Below are 21,508 nucleotides of genomic sequence, written 5' to 3'. Positions count from 1 at the left end.
GACTACGCAAACCTCTCGTGGTGTGGACGTGCAAGAACTGGTTTAGATGAGATGTTAATCAAATTTTTGATTTTGCAACAAATTTTGAATGGAAAAGGTTTGTTGTGTCAGATATTTTTATTGCATGTAGGAAACAGATTTTGTGAATTTGCAAAATGACAGATATTGCAGGCAAGGATTTACAGTGAATTAGTTTTATCCCTGTCTCTTTCCATATGTTTGTTTGGGTGATTATTGAGTAAATGTGAACGCTCCATTGAGGTGGAGCTAATAAGATTGCTTGTTTTTGACTTGAGGATATTTGCTCATGTTATTGCAATAAGCGCACCAATGAGCTGTGAAGCCTCTAGTGTTTGCATTTGTTTTACATTATATCATGATTCCCATTTAATTTAGAAAGAGATTTACTACTGAATCTGGATCACTGGGAACTCTGACAGGGTTCATTTAACTCTGCGTGGTGTTCTGTGACGGTTAATGATTTTGACCATGACTCCCTCTAGTGATCGTTTAAGGACGCTGTTAGCAGTGCAGAGATTTATCACTCCTTAATAGCAGGATTCATACTGTTACTGCACCACCGGGAACAGTTGGCCATCAGGAAAACATACTATAAATATACATTTATTTGACTTTACTTTGCTTTTGCTTTTGAATTCATTTTTCCTCATTGACCTCATCCTGTGTGTCGTCCTGCAGCCCGAGTCATCGACCTCATCTGTCCGAGTGCCACAGAGGGAGGAAGAGGAGGATGGTGACCTGAACAAAGCATTAGGTGTTCAGCGCTTCCAGCAGATTCTGAGCCCCACTCCCAGAGTTCCCGGCGAGCAGCACCGCACCTACAATGAGGATGATTTTGAGTGTAAGTTCATCTTTTCGCATTTTTTTTTTTTTCTCAAAAAAATTTATTAGAAAAATATTATTTATTTTTTCGATGCTTTTCAAGTGTTTCTAGAGTGTGTGTGTGTGTGTGTGTGTGTGTGTGTATATATATATATATATATAATTTTTTTTTTTTCACATATATACATTGATACATATAATGTTTTTATGGCGGAGCCAGCAATAGTACAGTTGTAATATACAAAAGTATTAGTAATAACAACATTGTCACAGGAGCACATTTCACAAGACGTTTCAATCTTGTTTCCTCATTTCGAAATAAAATATTCCAATTTTACAATTTTCCACATGAAAATAGTTTGGAAGCCATAAATGTGAAAATGCAGACCTGAAACTCGTCTGTAATCATTCTCAGATCACCGTCACTCCTCCCATCACATCCACCATCCTCTGTCCAAACTCCCAGGAGATGGAAGGAGGAAGAAGAGTGGGAGGAAGAGGAGGAGGAGCAGCAGCAGTAAAGAGCACAGAGCGTGTTCAAGCCCCAGCGGTGCTTTGGCCATCGAGGAGGGTGAAGATGAAGAGGAGGAGGAAGAGGAAGAAGCTTCAGAAGGCCAGAGCGCCACCCCAACTCTCACAACAGACGCTGAGAGGAAAGACAATGTTCAGGTAACCGGATTTATATCCTATATGTATGATTTAATTGAATGTCTTATTAATTTAGTGAAAGCTCTTCCATCTAATGAACTTTATCCAAGACAATAAATAATAATGTAAACAGCATACTGAAATACTGGCAAAAACGTAAGGCAGCGCCTAATGATATATTCTATTTACACTATGTAAAAATGGCAGTATTTTCTTTGCAATGAGTGTAAATAGTAGCCTACTTAGATACTATTTGCACCTCATTGTTTTAGTACATTATAAAACAGCATGCAGTAATAACATAAATGAGTAATAACATAAGTGTAAATTAAATAAATGTTTCCTTCCTAAACCTAAACCTAACCCTACCCGATAAACTCTTTATTAATAAATATCCTTAGGCACTTTAATTCCCCTTTTCACATATTTTCTTTATATTTATTGAAAATAAATGCCTTTCCAATCTGATACGCGATGGGAAAAGGGAGAAGAACAAGTTCGGCAAAAGGCATCAAAAAGTATCTATAATGCGCCTTTACGCCATTGCTGCTGCATTTTTTTGTACTTTTTTTCTGGCCCAACCGGACAAATATGGGCAGAGTTAGTTTAAATAGCCTCTGCCAACAAAACAGGCTATTTGCACTTAGTGTAAATGGATACTCTGTAAACATAAAGGGATAATTCACTCAAAAATTAAAATCATTTAATTCTGAATGAAAGTCTTATGGGTTTGGAACGACATGAAGTCGAGTACTTCATGTCGTTCCAAACCCATAAGACTTTCATTCATCTTCAGAACACAAACTTGTATATAAATGCTCAATATAATAGATAGATCATTATTTCTATCATTTTATCTCTTGTCCAGTTCTTCGTGTGCGATGATGACCCTCATGTGTCCACCCCTGAGACTTCAGATCCTCTCCCTGCACGAGGAATCCTGATCGTCCCCTCGTCTGCGGTGTGTTCGGAGCCCCAGGACAGCACATCCACTGAGTGAGTCCGCTTGCTTTAGCTTTCCATATGCAACAAGCGTTTAGTGTAAATATGCTGATAAATTCTGTCATCATTTACTCACCCTCAAGTTCTTCCAAACCTGCATTAATTTCTTTCTTTTGCTGAACACAAAAGAAGATATTTTAAAGAACATGGGTAACCAAACATTTGATGGACACCATTGACTTCAATAGTATTATTTTTTCCCAAACTATAAAAGTCAATGGGAAACATCAACGGTTTAGTTTCCAACATTTTTCAAAATATCTTTGTTTTTGTTCAGCAGAAGAAAGAAATTCATGCAGGTTTGGAACAACTTGCGTAAATGACAGAATTTTCATTCTTGGGTGAGCATGAAAATAATGAGAAAATAATGCACTTCATGCAATTTTGTTTCATTCATTTTGTTGTGAAATGTGACCTGTAAAAGTTTTTGTGTAATTGTGGTATTTTGGTGGAAACTGTGTCACCATTTGTTTAAGGGAAGTTCTCAGTGTCTTCAGTTTTGTTATTTGCTCAGCTGAAGTGGTGGACATTGCAGGTTGCGTAGCACAAGCTATAAAGCATGCACTTCCAGCTTGTGTCCCCCTCTCTGTTCTTGGTTTACTGTAAATTGAATCATTAGATGCCAGTGCACAGCACACCCTGTTCGTTACCTAGGACGAGATATTTCAGAGACCAGCAGGGTATCAGTCTCTCTCCAGACCTCGATCACCGCTGTCTACATCATTCACCCGTTGCTACTAGCAACCGCACTTTGCTTTTATAAAGCGCTCTCCACCTTTCCTTTCTGCCTTCTCATCTTTTAAATGCAGGAGTGTCTTTACAAACAACAGGATTCATTGTCAATATAATTTCTGTTCTTTAGTAACATTAACAATGACATGGATTTTGTCCTTTATGTTTTTGGTCTAATAAGCTTTTAAAAACGATTCATTTTAAACGAAAGGTAAGTGCTCAAGAAGATTTTGTATTTGTTGCAAAATTGAGTGCAAAATACTTTTCAATTAACCTGTAAATCTGTAAAGATTTTTATGTCATAAGAAAATTAGTGCGTACTCTATAGTGAAGTTATGATTGAGTGTGTCTAAGTTATATTGTATTTCTTCAAGCAATTTAGTGACATGCATCTTATTTTTGTTGTGGACAGACAAAATGCAATATTTTGTCTGCATGTTATTGAGCTAATTAATAAAAAGCTACCAAAAGATATTTATCATAGTCAAACACTAGCACTTTTTAAAAATTGTGAGCACAAAGCAGTTTTTACTCCTTTCGTGGATTGTTTTTAATCAGGGTTATTATCGTTTATGTTAATGGAAATAAAGCTAAAATAAAATATAAATATTACCTGGAAAACTTAAACTAAACAAAAATTTTGCTATTAGAACTGAAATTGAAGTTGAAGCTGAAGCACTAAAATAATTCATTATTTAAACTTAAAACATTTAAACTAAAAACAGACACTTTTTATGTGTTTTGGCCATTCATTTACACGACTGTGGCATTTTGGAAATGCAAACTTACAAAACAAAACGGGTTTTAAAGTGCAAGTTTTTTTAAACGATACCATTATCGTCTCATTGTAAACCACAAAAACGTGAATTTTTGAAAACTGTGATGTCATGTGCATGCATATTATGTGAGACTGAACAATAAGCGCATAGTGTTTGTTTACAAAGTGACATTGCCAACTAGTGGCCTGGCAGCAGAATACAGTGATTTTAGTCTTTTTCGCAGTTGTATAAAAGTACCTTAAAACTGAAATAATTTTTTTTACCTAAATAGCACTATTTAAAAAGTAAAATAAAATGGAAAAAAACTACGAAATGACTGAAAATTTTACTAAAATTAACTTAAAATATAAAAATAAAAGCCATTTCAAAATATCAATAAACTAAAAGAAAACTGTTTGTTTAATGGCATGAAAACAGTCTTGTTTTGTCTCTTGTAGAACTCCTGAAACTGCTCCTCCGACCCCTAGCGCCACTGAGCCCAGCTCTCTGCCCCGCGTGTCGAGTCGCAGCTACGACCTTCAGGAGAGACGTCGCACGGGCAACATGACGGGGACCGAGCAGGCCAAATACCAGCGGATCCCCACTGATGAGTTTGAGGCTCGGACCCTGGCCTCGGCCGACCTGGATGGCATTAAAAGTGAGTTAATCTCCACCTTGCTTTTGCAGGTTTGGTGAATAACTGCTATAATAGGAAATCTTGAGGTATGTACAAGCCCAAACTAACAAAAAATGTATAAAGAATGATTTCTAATTCACTTTAAAGGTAGGGTAGGCAATTTTCAGAGAGGCTAGCAATAGCGAGCTAGCTTTGAAAGCATAAGATCCCACCCTCCCTTCAGAGCGTCTCCAAAGCCACGCCTCCTCCAAAACACACACACACACACAGCAGGGAGCAAACAAAAGCATCACAAGAGACGGTGTTAAACTTCCTTACGTCTCAAAGCACATAACATTAAAATAATAATGAACATAAACAACTTAAAGAGCCCTGACCTGTACCGCCTGACTGCTGCAGATTCATTTGGGCGTTGATAGTGTTGACATTAAAACGCATAAATTTGAGTCACAAACCGTTCCGTGTATTCCAAGTCATGGGTTTCCATCTCTTCCAAATTACAGTAGTTATGGCATGAATGTAGCATAAGCTCGTTGTTTTGGTTCAGGAGGAACTGTAAAAGGCGGCTGCTGTTTCGGTTGTGGTGCTCGGTGACTGATGGAACGGAACAAGGGCAACGATTGGACGGCCATTTTATGGTCCTACACCATTTAGACCACTTAACTTATTGATTGCTATCAGGATGTAAAGAGACCTTCAACCAGCATAACAAAAAAATGCTTTTGGAACAAATTTTTCTGTATTTCATAGCTGTTAGACAGGATAAATATGACATTAATTATGGGTTTATGTGAGGATTGTTTTAAGTTCACTTAAATTAAAACTTGTTATATTTTTTAAGCCTAATAAATGTTCCAAATTGGAAAATAATTTTCATTGAGACATCAGTAGCTATATTAATATCAGTGATACTTGATATTGATGATAAAATATCGTGATAAATATCATCAATCGTGATAAAAAGATGCCATTAAACAATTATTTAAAATATACTGTCTTTGTTTTTTCTACATTACAGTGGAAATTGAGTCTCACTTTATTTAAATGTTATTTACACACAAAACATTAATGGCTAACATTTTTGACTTTATAAAATGGTTCTCTCAAGTCTTGGCGGTCGGCCCCTATTAAACAACAAAGAAAGTAAGACATCTTTTTCTTATACATAGTTTAGTAGCCTACTATTCTTTTTGGCCGAATTTATCGTTATAATCAAATCACGAGCACTTTGCACTAGTAAACTAAAATCCATGATCTGGTCTTCTGTGAGATCGAGTTTTCACTGGTTTCATGGTCTCTCAAATGATTTGTACCATGCATCCTGCTATGTTTCACGGCAAGAGTCTTTTGTGCCCCAGAGAGACAAACCTTTCTCAGACGTCAGTTGTATATCAGCGGTTCCTGTAATATACCTCATCAGCTTTCTCCGTTTTCCTATGCTGGCCACTAATTCGGCCCATCTGCTGCATATGCTCAACGACAGGACTTAAACGGTTGCTGTCTACCATTTAGTTTAACCTATAAAATTTTGGCACATCAGTTCATAAGCAAATACATGTCTGACAGCAGTTAACAGACAATAATATGTTAAACTCTGCTTGACTTTGTTGCATCATCAGCGGTTTTAGTCGCTGTCAGCTCTCATCTGTTGTTGCAATTCACTGTCGGTGTGAACGCTTTTTTAGATGTTTTCTTAAGAATGTTAGTGAGTTTCAACTTGCAGCTTGAAGTAGCTGTGTGGGAAAAGGCTTTGGCCTCTTTTCTTGATTGGGGTTTGTTCCTACAATCACCCAATTAGTCAAATCCCCTTCAGGTCCCGCCCTGACCTTTTTACCCTGAATGTCTTTGGCAACTGGCCCATCCTGTAATTTCACCCTGATGAGCTTGTTATGAACAAAGACGATGACCTGCTTCTCAACTCTGCCAAGATGATTTTACCTAGTGAGTGTGGTCATTTGACAGATTTGAGGAATACATGCACCTTGGGGAAATCTTAAACCATGGAAATTTGATCAAATATTTTATAGTATAGTCATAGTGCATGTTTAGTATTCATGAATGTGGCATATAATAAATTCCAGGTTAATCTCCATATCTGATAAGTTCTTTCTACCATTCAAAAGTTTGGGATCGGTGAAGTTTTTTTTTTATATACATATTTTTATTTAAAAAATATATATATATTTCAAATAAATGCTGTTCTTTTGAACTTTCTATTTATCAAAGAATCTTGAGTACAAGTGTATCATCGTTTCCACAAAAGTATTAAGCAGCACAACTGTTTTCAACATTGATAATAACCAGAAATGTTTCTTGAGCAGCAAATCAGCATATTAGAATGATTTCTGAAGGATCATGTGACACTGAAGACTGGAGTAATGATGCTGAAAATTCAGCTTTGGTCACAGGAATTTTTAAAAATTAAAAAATTTGTATTAAATAAATGCAGCATTGGTGAACATAAGAGACTTTATCCATAAACATTAAGAAAAAATAAATCTTACCAGCCCTAAACTTAAGATTGGTTGTAAAATTTTGGAACATGTTCCTCAATTATTTGAGAAACACTTCACAATAAGGTTTTATTTGTTAACATAAGTTTGCTAAAGTAGTTAAAATGAACTAACAATGAACAATACTCATAATGTTAATCTCAACATTTACTAATACATTTTTAAGATCAAAAGTTGTATCTGTTAACATTAGTTAACGCACTGTGAACTAATATGAACATTTTGTATTACCTAACATTGACAAAGGTTAATGAATGCTGTAAGAATATATTTATCATTGTTAGTTCTTGTTAGTTCATGTTAATGTATTAACCAATGTTAACAAATAATATGTTTTTGTTTAATTCTTCCAGGCCATCGTTTTGAAGATGTTCCTGGAGTGCGTCGACACCTGGTCAGGAAAAGCACAAAGGGTCAAGTAGTGCACATCAGCAAAGATCACAAAGAACCCAGCACACGCACTCGCAAACTGGACCGAACGCCACATGAGGTGAGATTTGTGATACAGTCTGAGTTTGACTAGCTGATGTGAGAACTTTGGTTGAAGCTAGTGTATTAACCTAGTCTGAACCCAAGGTTCCCAAAAATAAAATTGATTAAAAAGTCTATTAATACAAATTTGGAAAGTCATCATGGGAATTTCTATAGTTAACGTCCATCTTTCTGCTTCTGCTTTGCAAAATTATAAAATATGTTTGTGTTAAAGTAAAAGAAAGGAATTTCTTGAAATTATTGAAATTAATTATTTAAAATTTATTTAGAAAAATATTGTTTTATTTTTATATAATAATAATAGGGATGCATTGATATGAAAATTTGGGCCGATGATTCTTACAGTATATTTGAAAGCTGATAACCAATAAATCTAAATTCCAATTTTTATATAATTTTTGAGAGCCTGATTACAAAAACAAAAGTCTCACCATTAAATGCCATGTCCCAAGCACACTATTATAATGTTCTCCTTATAATTATATGTAGCCTTTATGACAGACTTGTGCTGCACATGTTGCACTTGACTGTATTTTCCTTTTTTGAAGTGATTCCAATCATATTTCAAGCAATTCAAAACCATCATGGTGAACAGTGTACATCTGAAGTGTCTCAGCTGAAGGAAATAATCCATTATTTGCTTTAATATATCGGCCATTATTATTATTATTAGTAGTAGTATATAAAATCTCCTTAATTAATTAAATAAATCCTTATCTAGTAATCATGAACAACCAGAAGGATCATTGAAAAGTCATGGTTATTGATTTATCAAACACTGTGGGAATCCTGGTCACTATTGAAATGTGGTCTCTATTTAGTCAACATAAATGCTTGTTTAAGCTTAAGCTAAAAGTTCTGTGGACATTTTTCAACACCATTCCCTCTGGCTGTGATTTTAAGACAAAGTTGTTGCAATGCGCAAGACTAGCTAGGTTTCGGATGTCTCTACAGATGCCTTCAGAAAGTCCTGATGAGTTCTTTCAGCGCGTTTAGCCCTTTTTCCCAGATTGAGACTCGCTCACTGCATTTCCAATTATTTCTGACAAGCCCGCTGTCCTTCACAACAAATAAAAGGAGGATTTTGGGGGGGCAGAACCTGATTAATAATGAATGAACTTCTTCCCTTTCACACACCTAAGAATAAAGAAAAGATCAGCTCGGGTAACTGGACACCGCAAGCCTTCAGAGTCAGTCATGTTTTATTAACGCCCTCAGATTCCCCTCCAGACAGGTAAACCAGCTACGTATTAGGGTAAATGAGTGTACTCATGGACCCTCTTCTAAACAACACCAGTGTTCACACCGCTGCCTGACGTCTCGTTGCCCAGTCGCGCTCTGACGCTGTTCTGTCTGGACGAACAGCATGGTCCTTTTAGACTTTTCCAGGCGGCTTGCTCAACACCAGAAGGTCAGGGAATGGTCTGTTGATGTACATGCACATGCTGGATGCATCGATTGGTGTGTGATATCACATTTTGGGCTGATCAAACCAATGTTAGCTAGGTTTAAATGCATAGTTGGTACCGTTTTAATGATGTCTGTTGCTTTAACTACTTAAATTCCTCTAAAGGAAAGCCCTTAATGAATTTGTGTTTTAGGAGTTTTCATCAGATTCAGAAGGTGGTTTAATTGCATGTTCTCCACTCATTTATTGCATGTTCTTTGGCCTCAGGTGTTTGTGGAGCTGAATGAGTTGATCATCGATAAAAACCAGGAGATGCAGTGGAGAGAAACAGCCCGCTGGATCAAGTTTGAAGAGGACGTGGAGGAGGAAACGGACCGCTGGGGGAAACCACACGTCGCCTCGCTGTCATTCCGCAGTCTGCTGGAGCTGAGGAAGACCATCTCTCACGGTGAGATCCTGCTCAAACCTCCATAAAACTCTGTTTAGCATATGTCAGGTTAGCTGTGACATTTTATATTGCAATATCATTACATGACCAATCTTACAGTGTGATTTGCTATGGTATACTATGGTTTTATATATATATATATATATAATTACTTTACTAAGGGAATATTTCTGTAAAAAATGAATTTGCTATTTAAATGTACTTCAGAAAAGTGAGCAATAATATGGATTATGGATAAAATATAATTTAGTCCCAAAATCTAAAATCTGCACATCGCTTATACGTTATTATATATATATATATATATATATATATATATATATATATATATATATATATATATATATAAATAAATAAATAAATAAATAAATAAATAAATAAATAAATAAATAAATAAATAAATAAATAAATAAATAAATAAATAGATAGATAGATAGATAGATAGATAGATAGATAGATAGATAGATAGATAGATAGATAGATAGATAGATAAATAAAACATGCGTATTATGGATCTACTACCTAAGTACAATGTTAATTGTTTTATGTATTTTCATGTATTGTGAACAAAAAAGTTAGCTGTATATTCATAAACATGAATGTAGATTAATAATTGCTGATGTATGTGTGTATACTAATATATATATATATATATATATATATATATATATATATATATATACTAAAATATATATATATATATATATATATATATATATATATATATATATATATATATACTAAAATATATATATATATATATATATATATATATATACACTAAAATATATATATATATATATATATATATATATATATATATATACTAAAATATATATATATATATATATATATATATATATACACTAAAATATATATATATATATATATATATATATATATATATATATATATATATATATATATATATATATATATATATATATATATATATATATATTGATTGCATTGATTTTGTCATTAAAATGAAATGGCCTTTTTTTATTCCTCCCATTAGGAGCTGTGCTTTTGGACTTGGACCAGAAGACACTACCTGGTATCTCCCATCAGGTGGTGGAACAGATGATCATCTCAGACCAGATCAAAGCTGAGGACAGAGCCAATGTCCTCCGCGCTCTCTTACTCAAGCACAGGTAGATCTCAGATGTTTGTACAATAAGCAATATCTAACACCATGTCTACTCCAGGCATGACAAAGTGACCATTGCAAATCTATTTGTTCTTCGTATCAGAAGTTGTGCCAGCTCTGTGTCAGAAATAGAACGGGGCATCAGTTAACTGTCGGGATTTAGGTCATCTCGCGCCACATCCAGTGTAGACAGCATCACTGATTATAATTGGTTTTACTTGGTTTTGTCATATTGCCACGCTCGCATCTGGTGTAGACATGGTGTAAGAAATAACAGAAGGATGTTGGTTTCCATTTGAATTTCTTTTATGCCACATATGATTTTTTTTTTATTCTCATATAATCTAATGGTTTCTGTTCGCCATAACATCACCCATCCATATATAGATCCACACGTGACCCTTCACAGTCTGTTCTAGTGTCTCTTACCCGCTGGCTCCCTTGCTCTCCCTCCCTTAGTCACCCGAGCGATGAGAAAGAGCACAGCTCCCCGTTCCCCAGGAACATCTCGGCTGCCAGTCTGGGCTCCCTGATCACCCATCACCAGAGCAGCAATAACCACCTGTCCGTCCCCGAACCCTCCGTCACAGAGCCGCTCATGGGCTCCTCAAGGGCCAGTCAAGACAGCACTCTTCATATTGACATAGAGAAGAACGAGGTAATTGGATTGAAGTGTCTCAATTAGATAATGTTTTTAGTTGAAGAGGAGGGCAGCCTGTATCTATTTACAGATAATAGCCCACAATTTTTTATCTTAAAGTTCCTAGGCCACGTTTTCATTCACTATTCATTCATTTATTCATTCATTTTTTTGGTGAAAAATCTTTCATTCACCAATCATGTTTTTGCTTCTTGTCTAACGATTGAATGTGTTTTGGTGACGTTGGTAGCACTTTATATTACAGTCCTGTTCCCCATGTACTATGTACTTATTATAGTAAATACAATAACTGGGTAATAACTGTGTACTAACCTGAACCTACCCCTAAACCTAAACTTAACCCATGTAGTAACCTTATATTAACCAGTACTTTCTTAGGTAAGTACACGCAACTGCACGTTCTGTAAAATAGTGAAGTGCCGTGATATCAAATGTGAAATTTTCTTTCGAATTTTTCAGTCGCTGCTCAACATAAAATATTTTTGGGTCTTTTTTTCTGATTCGTCTTATGTTTCACTATTTGCAGAAAGATTCAGCTCCACCTATAGGCATGCACAAATCCAAGTCCAAACATGAACTTAAGCTTCTGGAGAAAATTCCTGAAAATGCTGAAGCCACCGTCGTACTCGTTGGTAAGCAGTTGTTCTCTTGTTAAAGAATCCTATTGGAATCCCGTCGGATCGCTACATTGGAACCAGTCCTAAATCATTTTAGAATCTAGATTATACGGAATTTGGAAAATTATTAATTTCCGTTCATCCCATTTGAACCGGCTGCTAATAATGATGAATTCCGAATTAACGAAATGCATCAGGAACTAACATGACTATCATAGAGTTGACACAATCAGCACATAATTTCACAAAGCAGCAGGAAATGAAATGCATTGCTCCCTTAGGCAGTGTGGACTTCCTGGAGCAGCCCACCATGGCATTTGTTCGACTGCAGGAGGCTGTAGAGCTGGACTCAGTGTTGGAAGTATCAGTTCCTGTTCGGTTTCTCTTTGTGCTGCTTGGTCCTCCCAGCACTGACATGGACTACCACCAGATCGGACGTTCCATTTCCACACTCATGTCTGACAAAGTGAGGAAGACTGTTCTCGGTCTAGCATACAATTGACTACAAATAATAAAATGACAGCTCACCAACCCACAAGATCATAAACATATATTGCCTATAATGCCTATTTCCAGTGTTAACTTGATGTGATGTTTCTCCAGCAATTTCACGAAGCTGCATATCTGGCAGACGATCGCCAGGACCTGCTCAACGCCATCAACGGCTTCCTGGACCTCAGTATCGTGCTCCCTCCATCAGAGCTGGGCGGGGAAGAGCTCCTGCGCTCCGTCGCTCACTTCCAAAGAGAGATGCTCCGCAAGAGAGAGGAGCAGGGGGGGGCCATGCTGTCCAAAGAGCCCAAGAGCCTCGAAGACAAAGGTCTGCATCGGCCCGGGTAGATTCAGTCTGGGCTGACTAGTTCCAGTTAAGCTTTGGTTTTGGTTTATTTGGTCTCTTTGTTATTTCGATCTGTTTTTTTTTTTTTGAGATTGATGTTTTATTGATTTTTTTTTTTTTTTTTTTTTTTGTGCTTGTTTTATTTCATTTTTTATATTTTTGTTTGTATTTGTTTTCTTTTTTGATTTGTTTGATTTTTGTTTTTATTTTGTCTTTTTTATTGTTTAGTTTTTTTTTTTTTTTTTTTTTTTAGACACTTTTCAGTGTTTTTTTTTTTTTACCTTATTGCTGTTTAGGTTTTTTTTGTGTGTACTTGTTTTGTTTTATGTGCTTTCATTTAGGTTTTTTATTTTAAGCAGAGCTTTTGTTTTGAGTTTATTTGTTTGTTTGTTTGTTTGTTTTTTTCTTTTTCTCTCTTTTGTGCTTTTTTTTTCAAATTTGTTTTCTTCTTTTGATTATTTAGATTTTTATTAGTGTGCTTTTTTTATCTGGCCTTGTCTTTTATTATTTTTAATTTTTTTATTTTATGAAGACTTTTTTTTTTTTTTTTTACCTTATTGCTTTTCTGTCTTTTCTGTGTTTGTTTTGATTTATTTTGTTTTTTTTTTGTTTTGTGCTGTCAGTGTTTAGTTTTTTCTTTTCTTTTCTTTTCTTTTTTGTGCTTTTTTTTTCTTTTTTTCTTTACTAATAATTTATATTTATTAATAATATCACAAATTCTCTCTTTATGTGTAAATCAGAGGCCTTGCTGGCGCCGTTTAAACCAGAAGACGACCCTTTAAGACGCACAGGCCGTCTATTTGGTGGACTGATCCGTGACGCCCAGCGCCGTTACCCAAAGTACATCAGTGACTTCAAGGATGCGCTGAACCCCCAGTGCATGGCTGCTGTCATCTTTATCTATTTTGCTGCTCTTTCTCCTGCCATCACGTTTGGAGGCCTTCTGGGTCAGTTATGATGATGTTCTTTTGCTGAGAGAAACGTATTGATTAAGATCTTAAATGCATCCAAAATAATCATTTTAAATGCATGTGATCAGTCACGGTTGAGCAGAATTTTTAAGATGAGAAGTTTCGGACATTGTTTGAAAAAATTTCATCCAGAACTGACTTAAATTAGTCACCATGAAGATGTACTGTAAGTAACCAGTAAGTGACCATGAAGATGTAATTTAATTTAACAAAAGGTTCATCATGATAAACACTATTAGTGGCTCTGATTCTGATAAGCATTTTAAATTAGATGCCCTGAACTCCAGACGGCATATGTGTCTGACATCGATGTTCAATAATTCATGACTCAGGAGCTCTGGTCTGTCTTATGTGTACAGGTGAGAAGACTGAAGGGCTCATTGGCGTGTCGGAGCTGATAGTGGCCACATGTGTTCAGGGTGTGTTGTTCTGTCTGCTCGGAGCCCAGCCTCTTCTGGTGGTGGGCTTTTCCGGACCAATCCTGGTGTTTGAAGAAGCCTTCTTCTCTGTGAGTTTATAATGCTGTTCCTTAAACCAGATACGACCCCTGCTGTTAAAGGTCAAGTTTGATTTTTTTTTTTTTTACACATACTCAAAGATAACAATGGATAGTAATCAGTTAGCAAATGATTTCAAACCAAGTCAATACTGTTGTTCATATTTGAGGTTAGGGACCATAAATAATGAAATTTGATGCATAAACCAGCACTATTTGTGTGAATGTTGCAAAGTTCATCAGTTATGAAGCAAAATCAGTTCAACTGTAAAGCAGATCTACAGAATATAATAATAATAGTTATTATTCAGCTCAAGTTAGTTTAGTGTTTATTTAATTCAGTTTAAGTTCACCCAAAACTAAACGCTCTGTCCTCTTCTTCTCCAGTTCTGTAAGGGCAATAATATGGAGTACCTGACAGGTCGCGTTTGGATCGGTTTTTGGCTCATCATCATCGTGGTGTTGATGGTGGCCTTTGAAGGCAGCTTCATGGTTCGATTTGTCTCGCGTTTCACCCAGGAGATCTTCTCATTCCTTATCTCTCTCATCTTCATCTACGAGACCTTCTCAAAACTGATCAAGGTATCGTCTTTTGATTGTGTTTTGTCTGCGTATATAATCATGAAGTCCTCTTGACTGCTGATGTATCCCACAGATATTCCAGGAACATCCTCTGAGACGCTGCTCTGCTATGGTGGTTGATGTGAATGATTCCATGTACAACTCAAGCACTTTAAGTCCATTAGTGGCGAACAGCAGCACGCCGGAGACGCTGAAGGTGGTCGGTGAACCTAATACTGCTCTGCTGTCCTTTGTGCTCATGTCTGGGACCTTCTTCATCGCCTTCTACCTGCGCAAGTTCAAAAACAGTGCCTTCTTCCCTGGCAGGGTAAGATGCCGTCTGACTCAGTGTTGAGTGATTAACACATTGCAAAGAAAAATGTGGTTGAAATGTATCATCTTCTGTCTAAAAGAAGTCTAATTTTTTACAGTTGAGAAGAGTTATTGGAGATTTTGGAGTTCCTATTGCCATCCTCATCATGGTTCTGGTAGATTACAGCATTCAAGACACGTACTCACAGGTGATGATGGACAGTTAGCAATTAGCAGATGATTTGAATTTATTAATAGTGCTTGCTAAGTCAAGCAACTCTATTACTATTGCACATTTCAGGCTAGGGACCCTAAATATTAAGCTTTGTTGCATAAACTTACACTATTTGTGCTACTGAAGAAGAAAATAAGAACTAAAGTAAAATAAAAAATACAATAAATACAAATACACACACACACACACACACATACTTTATTATCTATTCTTTTTAATTATTCATATTTTATTTTATCTTTATTATTAATTTATATGTGCATTTTTAATGCTCCAGCCATATTTTTTTATTTAATTATTATTATTATTATTATTATTTTATGAATACTTTTTTCATTATTCTATTTATTATTATTATTATTATTATTATTATTATTATTATTTTCTTTTTTACTTGTTATAAATAACAAATTACTACAGAGCCCCTAAAGGGACATGGTGGTGGAAAAAAATTATGAGATGGGAGGGAAGTCGATGCTTTTGCGTTCCCTCTCAAAAGGTTCTGCGACTGAACACCAAGGTTCTCGGGGGAACGCAAAACATTTGCAAGAGAACGCAAAAGCTTTGACAAAAAATATCTATTTTTTTTTTTTTCATCACAATGTTCCTTTAGGGGCTCTGTAAATTATAAATAATTAATAATCATGTTTTTTATTGTTATTAATTTATTTATAACCTTATGAATGCTCCACCCTACAGAAACTTAGTGTCCCACGAGGTTTTTCAGTGACTAGTCCTGATAAGCGTGGTTGGATAGTCAATCCTTTGGGCAGTGATGGTCAGTTCCCCATCTGGATGATGTTTGCCAGTATCCTTCCCGCTCTGCTCGTCTTCATCCTCATCTTTATGGAGACGCAAATCACCACGTGAGTCCATCGTCATGCTTTGTTTCATTATAATTACGTTTATAGAGCTCAAAAAATATTTTTAGCAATGTATTTTTTGTGTTAGAAAAAATCTTTTCACATTAGTTTTTAATCTCAAAATGTGGTGTTTCATGTTTTCATTTATTTATAGGTTTTAATTTGTAATAAAGCTGCAATCTAACTGCAATGCTGCTGTTTTTTTTCCACGTTTAAATCATGGCAGTATTAAAGACGCTCTCTTCTTCTAGGTTGATAGTCAGTAAGAAAGAGCGCATGCTGGTCAAGGGTTCTGGTTTCCATCTGGACCTGTTGATCATCGTGACTCTGGGCGGCACCAGCGCTCTGTTCGGCCTGCCGTGGATGGCCGCGGCCACCGTGCGCTCCGTAACCCATGCCAACGCCCTCACCGTGATGAGCAAAGCCGTCGCCCCAGGAGACAAACCTCGAATCCAGGAGGTCAAGGAGCAGAGGGTGACCGGGTTACTGGTGGCGATACTTGTAGGTGTGTTTCAACAATGACAATTCCAAACATTATCAATTTTATTGCAACCTGATTAACACAAACTACTGATAAGATCAATAAATCTCATTAACGATTAATACAATCTTGATGAATAGTGAATTGTCAGATAAAGTAGATGTATAATGTAAGTAGCTTTTCAAATAATGTCAACTAACTCTCACATTAGAGTATTAGTAGACTTGTTAAGGTTAGGGTTAATGCAATAAGTTGATATGTACAGTACTTGAACAGACATTCTACTGACTAGAAGTAACTTTGCATCAAAATAAAGTGTTAGCAGATATTAAACAGACAGTCTACTAATACTCTAATGACTGCTAGTTGACATGTAGTTGCAAAGTTACTTATAGTCAGTAGAATGCCTAAAGTGGACCATCAAAATAAAGTGCTACCGATATGGATAGTTGGAATACATTTTTATTTATTTATTTAAAATACATTTTTCTCATCATCAAACAGGTAAATGTAATTATATATTGGAAATTTGTGTATTTTATCATATTGCTGTTGCCACCGTTTTAGAAAAACAATATGCAACCTGACTCCGAGCATTACAGTGATTTTTAACACAATTTAAATGGGTAAAAACACCCTTTACCCATGGTACAATCAAGGTAAAGCGTAGTATCTTGTTGTTTTAAGATGCGTAATATTTTATTACATGCACAATAAATCCGTGTAAATGACTGTTGTATGTGTTAACATGAGTTTAATGAAGTACAGGCCTATAAATGTAGTCATTCTGCAAATTTTGTTGGCTGTAGGTCTCTCAATAGTAATTGGTGATCTGCTCCGTCAAATCCCAATCGCTGTGCTGTTTGGCATCTTCCTGTACATGGGTGTGATGTCACTGAATGGCATCCAGCTGACAGAACGGATCCTGCTCCTGCTGATGCCCCCAAAATACCACCCCGACCACATTTACGTGCGCAAGGTCAGGACCCCAAGCTGGTTTTTGCTATTAATAATGCTCTTAAAAAGGACTGGCTGTAACATGTAATGGTATCAGATATTGTAAAGAAATCTTTTGTACTGTATATGTTGACTAAATCTCTGTTCCTCAGGTGCGGACCATGCGTATGCATCTGTACACAGCGATACAGGTGGTGTGTCTCGCTGTCCTCTGGGTGGTCATGTCCACCGTGGCGTCGCTGGCTTTCCCATTCGTTCTCATCATGACCGTCCCTGTCAAGATGTTTTTTCTGTCACGCATCTTTAGCGCTCGGGAAATGCAGTGTGTAAGGATCTTTGCACACACAAAGACATTCTTGCTTCTTAGGGATACACTATCGGTTTGTGGTCAGTAAGATTTGTAAAAAAAAAAAAAAAAAAAAAAAAAAAACTTTTATTGTGACAGTAAAGACATTTATTTGTGTTCCTAAAGATTTCTGTTCCATATAAATACTGGTCTTTTTTGACATTTCTATTCATCAAAGATTCCTGAGAAACATGCATCACATTTTCAAAAAAAATATTAACTATTTCCAACATCGATTATAAATAGTTTCTTGAGCAACAAATCAGCCTATTAGAATGATTTCTGAAGTGATCATGTGACACTGAAGACTGGAATAATGATACTGGAAACTCAGCTTTGATCACAGGAATAAATTACATTTTATAATATATTACTATAGAAAACAGTTTCTATAAACTTTTTTTCAAAAACATTTAAAAAAATCTTACTGTCTTCTAGTGAACTAACAAAATTATATATAGCTAGGAAACATAAAATGTCTTTTAAATTCCATTTGAAATGGTGTTCACAACCCCATTTTAATTCCTAAATTTTTAAAAATATATATATTTTGAGAGGACTTGATGACGTCTTGGAGACGGAGTGTTATTTTTCCCCTTTGGAATAATATGAACAGATGAATATGCACAAAAAGCCATTAAGAAAGTAGGTCATTTTCAAATTCATGTTAACATACTATTTTTGTAACTTTTCTCCCTTCTCTCCAGTTGGACGCTGATGATGCAGAGCCCACTTTTGACGAGAAGGAGGGACACGACGAATACACAGAGATGCACATGCCAGTCTGAGCCACGACCACAGCTGTCCGTCTCTCACCTGTCTTCCTGTCAGTCAGGCTATTGGCCAATAGGACAGTTGCTTTTTAAACTTTGACAAACCAAATCGCACAGTGAGTCTTGACATGCTGTAGAGGAGAGAAATATTATGTGAAATCTGGCATTTCCAGAGAATCATTTCACTTGTTTTAGAGGGTTTGAGCTGCTATCACACCGTTTAGCCTTTACCAAGTGCATTTGTCGCCTATGAGGAAAACGAATGTATCGTATGGGGTTAACTGGACATTCCCAGCACCATTCAGGGCCCATGCAATATTTTATGTAGTTTTTAGTATATATTCATGATCAAGGAAGATTGCCAAGGCCCATTTTCATCTTATATCATGTATGTCTGTGCTTTTAATAGTTTTACTGACTTATTTTTTATTGTTGTGATTATGACCCAACACAATCACAACCGACAGTATTTTTGTCTATTGTTGCTGTGCATTCACAGCTTTTTTTTTCTATTTCTAAACAGTAGTTTTCACTTTTATAATGCATGAAAGTCACACTCTCACAAAAACTCTAAATGTTCAGTTGTAGTATATGTTATATTGACCGTTACATGGAGCAAACGTGATCAGAGTGAGTGAACTCTGTTTTAGAGGATGAATTTGGTGTCAATTTTGGTGATCATGAGCGGTTTTCAGATTAGTTTTAGTGAATCCCAGATGCATTCACTAGCGACCTAGTTTGGGGTCCTAAAACCCATTTTAAGAAAAAGAACGGGAGCGTCCCTACAGATGATCCCAAAACTGTAGCATTCAGTTTATAACGGTTCGTTTGTAAGAACTAAACATGTTGACCTGATAAGCCACACAAGTTCCATCGTTACCAACACATTTCAACTGAACTTGTGTCCATATTTGGCTAACAATGCTTTGGTTAATGCACATTTTTAAAGTCTTTCCACATACAACGTTGAATTAACACTAAAACAGAATCATGTTCTTTTCAACACCAGTTCTCAGCAGATACACCGTATAGATTTTGATTAATTACTAATTATTTATGCGTTTAACAGGGGAACCGTATTATTTATGTCAGTTCATGAGGGATTTTGCCACAGAATTCCTGTATAATATCACTAATTTTCCCCCACCGTTCACTAACATCCCACTGATTCACTATTTGGTCAGTTAGATGGTGAATCTGCACTAATAAGATTCAACCATTGCACTTTCACTTTCACAATATTTGGTGCGCAAATACCATCAGGAATGAAATTAACAAGTTTAATTATTTGGTTACGGTTAAATAATTCAGTTAATCATGTGTTATGTTTGTTATTTTAGTACACATTTATTTGGACTGTTCTGGCTTTCTTTAATTCCTGGATTTGATCACACCATTGTGCTTTAAACATGCTACAAAACAAGTGCTTTAGCTCATTTGAGCGCTATTTACATTCCAGAATCGGATGTATGTTAGGATATTTTAATTATAGGAACTTATTATGCAAGTTTTATGTTGCATTAGCTTATGTATACGCTTAACTAATGACTGAAAATGAAATTGTGTAGAGATTATTTTTATTCGACTAGGAATTGGTTAGCGTACATGCGATTGATTTGAGAATATTTTTATAAAATGTTGTCTGTGTCGTCGTTTAGTGAATCAGGACCTTCAGTACGTTGTACTTTGTCACCGTTGTTGATCTTGGACATTCCCTCTGCCCGTGTTCAGCGACTGGTTCCAGGTTTCGCGTCTAGACACGTTTAGGCCTGCAGAACTCTGGGAAATCAGATGGTAGAGCAGCACTTTGAGGTTCTGTGTGAATGCAGGTTTTGTTCTGCTTCTGGATCTTTACTGTGTGGATTCTCTGCAGCACTTTTGAAGATGGTATTTATTATGGATGCTTTACGGGGTTCATGAAGACTGTTCATGAAGGTTAATGCTGGAACATTCTGGTCATTTTAAAGTCTGGTGATATTTGTTACAAAAGTATGGCAAAGGGAAGTGAAGGTCATTTACCATCTGTGGACATCTTTTTTTAATGCATTTTGTTTTTATTTGTTAAATATTTGATTTTTAAATGTTCCACTGTACATAATGCAATATTTACAGTAAATTCCAAATATTGCCAATAAAGTTGATTTTTCTATTTAAATTGGCTATTCATATTTTTTGTGTTTTTGTGTTTATATTTCAGTTTTTAAAATTGCTTTGGTTTACTTTTTTATTTATTGGAACTTTAGGGAAAAAAGTGCAAGTGACTTAAACAGTACTGCAAAAAAAGAAAACAAGTTTGCGGTCCGTAAGATTTGTTCTTGAAAGAAATTCATATTTCATTCCGCAAGGATGCATAAGAATTGATCAGAAGTGAATCAGTAAATACGTTTCTAATGTTACAAAATATTTTTATTTCCAATAAATGCTGTTCTTTTCAACTATATTCATCAGAGAATCCAGAAAGAAAAAAGTATCACCGTTTCCACAAAGTATAAAGTAATAATTTTTTTTTCGAGCAGCAAATCAGCATATTAGAATGATTTCTGAAGGATCATGTGACACTGAAGACTGGAGTAATGATGCTGAAAATTCAGCTTTGATCACAGGAATAAATTTAATTTTAAAACATTTAAATATGCTAATAGAAATGTCATTTGAGCAACAAAAAAGCTAATAACTCAATAATAGCTATATATATATATATATATATATATATATGATCGGGTAAGTGTGACTTGTATTGTGTTCATTTAAAGCACATACGCATTT

General features: G+C 35.7%; 1 protein-coding gene across 2 annotated transcripts in view; it reads left to right on the top strand.

Moving 5' to 3' along the window:
• Nucleotides 1-20,897, top strand: part of slc4a2b (solute carrier family 4 member 2b) — a 44,193-nt gene extending 23,296 nt beyond the window's left edge. For both annotated transcript variants that reach the window (XM_081352107.1, XM_081352106.1), the window contains 21 exons: nt 700-862; nt 1,259-1,512; nt 2,360-2,487; nt 4,442-4,641; nt 7,487-7,623; nt 9,301-9,481; nt 10,500-10,635; nt 11,091-11,289; nt 11,819-11,924; nt 12,191-12,375; nt 12,513-12,729; nt 13,488-13,694; nt 14,078-14,226; nt 14,602-14,796; nt 14,870-15,103; nt 15,207-15,296; nt 16,022-16,188; nt 16,437-16,690; nt 17,476-17,645; nt 17,776-17,949; nt 18,677-20,897. In XM_081352107.1, coding sequence (XP_081208233.1) covers nt 700-862; nt 1,259-1,512; nt 2,360-2,487; nt 4,442-4,641; nt 7,487-7,623; nt 9,301-9,481; nt 10,500-10,635; nt 11,091-11,289; nt 11,819-11,924; nt 12,191-12,375; nt 12,513-12,729; nt 13,488-13,694; nt 14,078-14,226; nt 14,602-14,796; nt 14,870-15,103; nt 15,207-15,296; nt 16,022-16,188; nt 16,437-16,690; nt 17,476-17,645; nt 17,776-17,949; nt 18,677-18,757 — 3,627 coding nt within the window. In that variant the 3' untranslated portion in view covers nt 18,758-20,897. The remainder of the gene's footprint in view (nt 1-699; nt 863-1,258; nt 1,513-2,359; nt 2,488-4,441; nt 4,642-7,486; nt 7,624-9,300; nt 9,482-10,499; nt 10,636-11,090; nt 11,290-11,818; nt 11,925-12,190; nt 12,376-12,512; nt 12,730-13,487; nt 13,695-14,077; nt 14,227-14,601; nt 14,797-14,869; nt 15,104-15,206; nt 15,297-16,021; nt 16,189-16,436; nt 16,691-17,475; nt 17,646-17,775; nt 17,950-18,676) is intronic.
• Nucleotides 20,898-21,508: the final 611 nt, after the last annotated feature.

This window comes from Scardinius erythrophthalmus, assembly GCF_964197995.2.
Source record: "Scardinius erythrophthalmus genome assembly, chromosome: 22".
NCBI lineage: Eukaryota > Metazoa > Chordata > Actinopteri > Cypriniformes > Leuciscidae > Scardinius > Scardinius erythrophthalmus.
This window is presented reverse-complemented; position numbering and strand designations above follow the sequence as displayed.